This window comes from Gekko japonicus, unplaced genomic scaffold (assembly GCF_001447785.1).
Source record: "Gekko japonicus isolate JY-2015 unplaced genomic scaffold, Gekko_japonicus_V1.1 scaffold834, whole genome shotgun sequence".
Classification (NCBI taxonomy): domain Eukaryota; kingdom Metazoa; phylum Chordata; class Lepidosauria; order Squamata; family Gekkonidae; genus Gekko; species Gekko japonicus.
The window spans coordinates 180,028-188,541 of NW_015165855.1; the positions used below are offsets into that span (position 1 = coordinate 180,028).

The window sequence follows — 8,514 nt, forward strand, 5'->3', positions numbered from 1 at the left end:
ATTAACATAAAATGCAGGCAAGGGTTCCCTATGTGAAGTCCCTCACAGTAGGTGATGCAAACAGCTTCCTTTTGCTCATGGTATACAGATGTGTGCACAGTCCATGTGTGGTGTGTGTGTAGCAGATATAAAACCATAAATTAGTTCATTTCCCAACATCATGCACCATCACCATTTGGGTGGTGGCAGAGAAATCAGGGTGTGCCTGCTGTTACGAACGCTGAGCTGGTGGGTGCTGCTAAGTGAACTCTTTCCTGCAGTTGAACCCATTGTCAACAGAAGGATTCATTTCTAAGTGCTGTCTGCCACACCTTCTGCCATGGCCCCCCCTCCACCATCCCTTTTCAGCCTGCAGGCACCTTTGGAAGTCTAACACAAGGTGGTGGGTGCAGCTGCAAATGGATGCTGCAAGGGGCGGGACCAACCACGAAATGTCAGGGCCATGCATAGCTCTAATAGCAGCTCTTCAGCATCTCAGGCAGAAGCTCTGTTTTACAGAATGAACATAAATGACTATATTACTTAAAAATGTCTTTCCTGCATACACCTTTAGTCACACAGTGAAGATCATTGTGCACAAAAAAATCTGCCCAGCCAAACAGATCTCTGGTGGCCAGTCAGGAGCCCTGCTGGGCAAAAGCCCCAATGCCCCCCCCTTTCTAAAAACGCTCGGCGGGTGCCAGGAGAGGTGTTAGCGGCTGCCATGGTGCCCACAAGCTCCACTTTGGTTTACTCCTTTGCCAGTCTCAATGTGAATTGTTTCCCAGCAAGCCCCCTTGCACTGAGCACTCTGAAGAAGGGGCGTGTCATTCCTCTGAGCTGATCTCTTTGGCTAAGCTCCTGCACCTGGTAGATTTCTAGCTCTCAAAACACCCTTTGCACTTGCCACCAGAGTTCCCTCTAAGCTGAGTTATTGTGAGTTAGCTCACAGTTTTTTAAGCCACCGGCTCACACATTTTTGTCTCAGCTCAGGAAGGATGGCCCCAGAGCGAACTGATTTATGCAGCAGCCAAATGGCTCGCTCAGAACTTTAATGCCAGTCGCCCACAAAGCAGAACTTTTGCTCACGAGACTCCACAGCTTAGAGGAGCATTGCTTGCCACCCGAAATGCTTCTATACAAAAACTGCAATCAGTGAACCTTCAGGGTCCAGGCCTTCTGCTGGCTCCTGTTTGGACTACAGGCTGGTCGAAAAGTTCCCTTGAGTCTCAGTTCCCGCATCAGATCTCACGGGTGTAGCATTGAGAGGTGTTGATTCAGTTGTTTTCTCAAGGTGGAGATCAGTAGCACCCGCTTTCCGTTAACCCCCACCCGACCCCTTTCTCTTTCCATTCTTGGATTTTTCTCGTGTCACTGATTCGCCTCTCCTTCCTCCTTTCTCCCCAATCACAGAATCTGAAGCGGGTGATGGCAGATGAGGTAAGGATGATTCTTAATTTATTTTCTTCGGTATTCTCTGTCCTTATCTTTCCTCCCAATGAGTTCTGCGCGCCATCTCCTCTGTGCTGTAATGCTCGCCTCTGACCTGTACTGTGTTGCTTGCCTTCCTCCCTGCTGTGGACGTGCTGCCTTGTGCCAAAGTATTTGCTTGGGGGAGGGTCCAGTTGCTTCTCTGGGCTGAGGCATGTGGCCATCTCCGCCTTCCTCCTTTGTGCTACCATTGGCTAAACTGGCAGTCTGTCATCTTGTTGAGAAGGCTGGTTTCCGTATGGTCATGTCTCTTTCTGTCATCTTGTTGAGAAGGCTGGTTTCTGCATGGTCATGTCTCCTTGTTGCTGGCTTGGGCCTTCTCTGGGCCGAATGTTCTTGGTCTCTGCTGATTCCTTGGGAAGCTTTGTAAGCCTTAAATTGGCTGCTGTTCATGGTCCTTCAAGGAAAGGACGAGTGACACCTGCGTATCACAAGCTACAAGGGTCGTCACCTGCTGCTTGCAGCGCCTGCCCAACGCGCCTCTTTGCCTGCGCATTCCCCCTAGCTTAAGCTGCTCGCGAGCCCAATTTTGTTTTCATAGACTCTGCAATTATCACTCTTCCCCTTCTCCCTCTCTGCATTTCCATCGCGGCCAAATAAACTTTGACCAGTGTGCACAACATGGAGTCGTTCACCGAACTGGGTATGGTCATATGAATGGAAGCTGAGTGTTGTTGTTCTTTTTTTTTTTTAATTCCCTTTTCCGTAATCAGCTGGAGAGATTGACGAGCATGAGGATAAAGAAGGAGAAAGAAAAGCCCAGTGTGGCTCATAGGAATTCCTCTGCTACCTACTCGGAAGTTTCCGGCGCAGGTCAGATGCTGCAGGAAATCTCGGACGAGGATGTGCTGATGCTCTTTGAACAGATGCTGGTAAGTTTCTGCTCCTGGTTAAGTGTTGGGTGGGGGGCAGGCAATGGAAGTTAGGGAGTCGATGCTTGCCTTTCCAAACTGCGAGAGGGCCCGTCATGATGTGTTTATGAAACACAGAGACCTCTGTGACATGGAGCGGGGCCATGAAGCAGTTGAGAACTGGCAGGACTAGAGCAGAACTTCCCAGGTGCCCCCCTTAGAGGGGGCAGGAGGTTTTCCAGCACAGAGCCTAAAGCAGTACAGTCTTAGCTAGAGAAGAGCATGTCCCTTTACCCTGTGGTTTGTCTACTAGCAGTCTCATGTTTGGTTTAATGGGCCTCGGAGATGGTAGAATTACTTCTCGTCTCCTCAGTTGAATTGTCCCCTCCCCAACAACACCAAAAACACACCTAAATGTAGGGTCCATTTGGAGAAGAGAGAGTGGGTGAATCTTGTAGAGAAGTCAGCATGTTCCCTTCTTGAGATTTTGACATGTGTTGCTTTTGTCTAAGGGATGAGACTCTTCTTTGGTAAAGAGGATGTTTTCTCTGGCTTCCTTCTGTAGCTGGATATGAATCTGAATGAAGAGAAACAGCAACCTCTAAGGGAGAAGGACATCGGCATCAAGAGAGAGATGGTCTCCCAGTACCTGCATACTTCCAAAGCTGTGAGTTGTTATGGTCTGTAAACTGAGGCTGGCTGGCCTAATCCAGAAGGCACCTCTAGGGCTTCGCCGCCTCCTTTTTGGACAGCAGCCACCTTACTGCAACATTTAAATAGTTAATGGCAGATTCAGAAGGCTCAGGTTTCAAAAACCCACAGTTCAAGAGGCGGAGGCTCAAAGGCTGGGAGAAGTTTTTTAAAAAGTCTGCTTTGGTGCGTATCTGGAGTCCGCCATGCCATTGCCTAATGTGGCTCCCAAACACTTCTACTGGCCTCCTTTCTCCGTAGTGGGGACCCAAAGCAGCTTACCTTGTCCTCCTTTTCCTCCGTTTTATTCTCACAGCAGTCTTGCGTAAAAGTCCTTACCTCTCCCTCAAGTCCAGTGTGCTATAAAGCCTTCGGGAAAGTTAATAAAGAAACAGGGAGTTGTGTAAACCGGGGTATTACAGAACAGAGCTTCCCAGATCAAAAAGTGAATATGTGATATAAGAGCGCTACACTGTCCAGACTGTATAAATATTTGTTTGTTTTATAATCTACCTTCTTTTGTGCCGAAACTGCTTCCATCATCATAAAACAATGCAATCGAATAAAAATTCTGCTGTGTAGAATAAAGCAGCAAAGTCAACATCAGTCCTGGGGGGGGAAAGTAAGTTCAAAAGCACCTGCCAGAAACATTATGTCACTCCCTTCGTACTTGTAAGATGGCACTTAAAATTCAAGTTCTTACCATTTTTTTTTTAAAACAAAGTAGTGACATCGCTTGCCTAAGCTTTTATGGGGAGCTGATTTCATAAGGCAGGTGCGACCACTTAAAAGACCCAGTTTCTCACAGATTTGTCTTGCGCATAGGAGTGGTTGCTCATAAAGACCTTGAGCTGGTCTTAGAAGGAACAGAGTCTTGGAAACAGGTGATCCTTACCTGCTGGGTTCTAGGCCATTGATATCTTTAAAGGTTAATGCCGGCCCACTGGACTGAGCTCAGCAGCAGATTGGTAGCTGTAACATAGATTATGAAGCAAATCAATTAGTAAATCTGTTTGGTTCTACAGTTGTTCCAATTCAGAGCCGTGTTTATTTATTTACTTCCTTTTATACCTTGCCTTTCTCTCCAATGGAGACCCAAAGGGGTTTACATCATTCCGTCCTCCATTTTACTCTCACAAGAGCACTGTGAGGTAGGCTAGGCTGAGAATGTGTGACTGGCCCAAGGTCACCCAGCCAGGTTCCAGGGCAGAGTAGGGATTTGAACTTGGGTCTCCCAGATCCGAGTCTGATACTCTAGCCCAGGGGTGTCAAACATGTGGCCCCGGGGCTAGATCAGGCCCCCAGAGGGCTTCCATCAGGCCCGCAGTGGAACTGGCCATCTCCTGCTTCCGGTTCTGCTGCTGCTGCATCATAGCTTGCTTTGCCAGACTCTCTCTTAATCACTCAGTCATTTCATATTTTAACCTGGGTCCTAGATTCAGAACTCTGAGCGTGAGATTTCTGTGGTGAATGTCAATAAATCAAAAGTAGGTTTGCCGCTTACAGAGCTAATGTTTTAAACATGTTTTTATCTTAAGTAAAAAAATCTTTATGTTTGTGTCCTTTATAAAGTTTATATCTCCGCTACCTGGCTTTACGTTTTATGACACACATGGCCCGGCCCAACAAGGTCTCATTTAAATCAGATTGACACCAATGCTCCCTCTAAGCTGTGGAGTCTTGTGAGCAAAAATTCTACTTGGTGAGCTACTGGGCATTAAAGTTGTGAGTGAGCGATTTGGCTGCTGCATAAATTAATTTGCTCTGGAGCCGTCCTTCCTGAGCGAAGACAAAAATCTGTGAGCTGGAGGCTAAAAAACTGTGAGCTAGCTCACACTAACTCAGCTTAGAGGGAACACTGATTGACACCCCTGCTCTAGCCACTATACCACACTGGCTCTCAAAGTAGCTTCATCAGTGGAAGTAACAATGTTAACTCCAGCAACCTCATAGTTAGCTGAGAGGCTCTAAGCTTTGGAAGAATGGCAGTGCAGAAACAGCGCACCTAAGAAGGCTTCAGGGGTTTGCTTACATGGATGCCAGGCCCCTGTAAGCCGCCCTGAGCCCACTTGCGGGGAGGGCGGGGTAAAAATGCCTTAAATAAATAAATAAATAAATCCATGCAGTGCTAGAGAATATCAGCCAGCCATACAGCGTCAGTCTATAAAATGCTGTGCTGCATGCTTTCTTTGGGAATTTATTTTCATCTATTGCTAATGATTTCTTAATTAAATTTTTTTTAAGAAGCTTAGCTTCTGTGTAGGAGTGTAGTGCTGTGAAATCACAGCAAATGCACACTAAGAGCACTGAAAATCATGGTTTTGGGATTTGAGAAGCTGTGTCCTTTATTTATTTAGAGTGCTTCTAACTTGCTTTTCTCCAAACCACCTAGACCCAAGGTAGCTTACAGTGTACAAAACACACAAAATAACCAGTTCCTCAGGTAGGCAAAAAAGTATCCGCCACTCTCCAGGCAAAAGTGATTTTGCTTATTGTCCTACTAAAAGCCCTTCGTCGATTTAACTGGGGCGCCTCTCAAGATGTTGCACAGTGTAAGAGTGCAGAATAACATGCAAAACTGTGTTGGAGGGGGAGAAGACAGCTATTAATAAGCTTCTTGATTACTAAACTTCGAGACTGCGGAACTGCATCTTCCTCTAGTTCTGAAATGTATCCTGTAATATCAGGGTATTGTAATATCATGGGTATTGTGTAATCCCTGCAAGGTTCTGTACACAGGCCCAGAATACCCTTTCACCTGTTCATGGTCTTGGCATTCAGAGAAGGGATTATCTATAGCTCAGATTTCTTTAGACCTTCCCAAAGAATTTACTTTTTTGTAGTGAAAGGTGGTGGGGCTTGAGAAAAGCAGGCTCTTATGCCTCCTTGGGCCTTTAGTCCTCATCATAGAATGGGGGGGGGATGGTGAGGGCTGGGTCATGACAATGTCTATACTTTGATGAATAAGACGTTCTACACGTGCTCGCATTCGTTCACCAACATGAGTCGCAGCGAAGGGTGACACTGACTGGGTATTAATCGAACTCCGCCCTCCCTCATGGCCCCACCTACTCCTGAAGCAGATTTCCTACTGCAAACTTAAGGATGCAGTTTAAAAAATAGTAATAAATCTCACTCAGATTTTTCTGCCCGCTGCTGATGTTAAAAGAGGAGAGGAAGCAGGCAAGAAAGAAGACAGTGTTATGGAGCAGGGCAGCTAAGAAAGAAGAATGAACGTGATTAGGGCAGGGATTAGCTGACTCCAGTGCAGTCTTGCAGCGACCACATCTGTTGCAAAGCAATTGGGTGAGAAACTGCTTGCACGTTTCCCCTTATATCTTCGTAAGTAAAAAGGAGTTGAGGTGTGTTTTTAAAAAAAATGAGTGTTGAGATTTCAGAGGAGGGGTATGGCACATTCCTGTACTCTGCTCCCCCCATGCACCCAGCTGTGGTCCCACTTCTGTTTGTTCCCTTAAGCCAGCTTTTCTGCAACTGAATATGTAGAAGTCTTTGCTAGCAGCTGTATGTGTCCAGCCTGCTGCTCCTACATGCAAGCAGGTGGGGCTGTGATGATCCCAACAGTAGCATTAGAGCAGGACACCCACAATCTCCTGTGAAAACTGTGCAGCCGCTCTTTCTGAATTCATTTCTTCCTAAATTGCTAGGATGATGAGAAACTGATGCTGTTCCCCCCCCCTCCATTGTGTTTAATCGAGGGTCCTCTGCCAGGGGACATCCAAACCGTACAGCAGTGATGCTCACTCCGGGGCTTGTGGGTCACACGTGGCTCTTCAAGAGGCCTCCTGAAGCTCTTTTAAACAAAGCAGTTTCTCAGCTCCCTTCTTGTGTTATAGGAAAACAGGTGGGGCCTTCACTTGGGAGGGATTTGGTTGGGAGCTGGTTCCTGCATTGAATAAGCCACCGCCAGAGAGACCGGAGGACTGGTACGGGTGGGAGTGGCCAAAAGGGCCTGTCCTCTCTCCTGATGGAGGACAACTCCAGTTTGGTGTAGTGGTTAGGAGTGCGGACTCTAATCTGGAAGAGCCGGGTTTGATTCCCTACTTCTCCACCTGCAGCTGCTGGTGTGACCTTGGGTCAGTTACAAGTTCTCTCAGAGCTCTCTCAGCCCCACCCACCTCACAAGGTGTCTGTTGTGGGGAGGGGAAGGGGAAGGAGATGGTAAGCTGCTCTGAGACTTCTTCAGGTAGTGAAGGGGGGGGTATAAATCCAGTCTCTTCTTCATGCAAGGCTGCAGCATCCCCCTACCAACTGTTACATTGCTTGTTTTTAAATAGTATATCTCACAATCAAATCCAGTGACATACAGAGAGATCTGTATATTTTGCCCCTTGGAGTAACTGCCCTTCACTGGCCCAGCAGCAGCATCCTTGCTGGTTTGCTCACCTCTGCAGCCCCTGTTTTTCAGCTTCACATCCTCTGTGCTCTTACCCTGGCAGAGAAAAAACAGTAAACTCCACCACCAACATTGCAAGCCCCCCTCCCACCAAGAGCCAGTTGGCAACCGTGTGTGCGTGGTAGGGTTAGACTCTCTTCTCCACAGCCAGCCTGCTCCTCTCCTGGCTCCTGTGCCATCTTGCTCACTGCCATGTGCTGGAGACAGAGCAAAAAAACAGAGAGGGAAATGAAGGGCGTGTAGACTTCCCTGATATAGATGCCTGCTCAGATCTCCACCAGTTGGCTCGGAGCAGGCTTGTGCAGTTACGGTTCTTAGTTGGCTTGGAGAAAACTGTCCTCTTCAACAGAAGCATAATATCCATTTGATCTGTAGCAAGTACCAGGCATTGCGATTTACCTCCACAGGCTACGGGAAACTTCTCCTGCCTGTTTCCACATATTGCATCTCTGCTAAAAAGACGGGATGTTTTTCTCCAGGTCAGTTGCTAACCTTATCTGCAGCAGGAAGCCAGAGTGCCTTTTACTCCCCTCGTTGTCTTGTTGAAGAGAGCCAGTTTGGTGTAGTGGTTAAGTGTGCTGACTCTAATCTGGGAGAACCGGGTTTGATTCCCCACTCCTCCACTTGCATCTGCTGATGTGACCTTGGGTCAGTCACAAGCTCTGGCACAGCTGTCCTTGAAAAAGAGCACTTTGTGTCAGAGTTCTCTCAGCCCCACCCACCTCACAGGGTTGTCTGTTGTGGGGAGGGGAAAGGAAAGGAGTTTGTAAGCCGCTCTGAGACACCTTTGGGTAGTGAAGGGCGGGGTATAAATCCAATCTCTTCTTCTTCTCAAGAGCAGCACCGTTGACTTGGAACCTCCCTTCACAACATGCTTGCAGTGAGAAGCCTCAACACTGTGATGATTATGCATCAAGGTTGCGGAGATGGAAGCAATTCTCTGTGTGAAGCTGGGTCAACATGTGCAGCTGCATGAGCTGGTAGAATGCTGACCCCTTAAAACAAAACTCCTTGCCAGCAGAGAGCACAGAGGGGAAGTTCTGAGCTGCCATTTCTCCTGCAGGGCTAGAGCTCACCTTGAAAAGAATT

General features: G+C 47.5%; 1 protein-coding gene across 1 annotated transcript in view; it reads left to right on the forward strand.

Annotated features, from left to right (window-relative positions):
- Positions 1-8,514, forward strand: part of DIAPH1 (diaphanous related formin 1) — a 139,692-nt gene that overhangs the window by 28,864 nt on the left and 102,314 nt on the right. Inside the window, exons 2-4 of the mRNA XM_015411130.1 lie at positions 1,393-1,419; positions 2,184-2,342; positions 2,887-2,988. Coding sequence (XP_015266616.1) covers positions 1,393-1,419; positions 2,184-2,342; positions 2,887-2,988 — 288 coding nt within the window. The remainder of the gene's footprint in view (positions 1-1,392; positions 1,420-2,183; positions 2,343-2,886; positions 2,989-8,514) is intronic.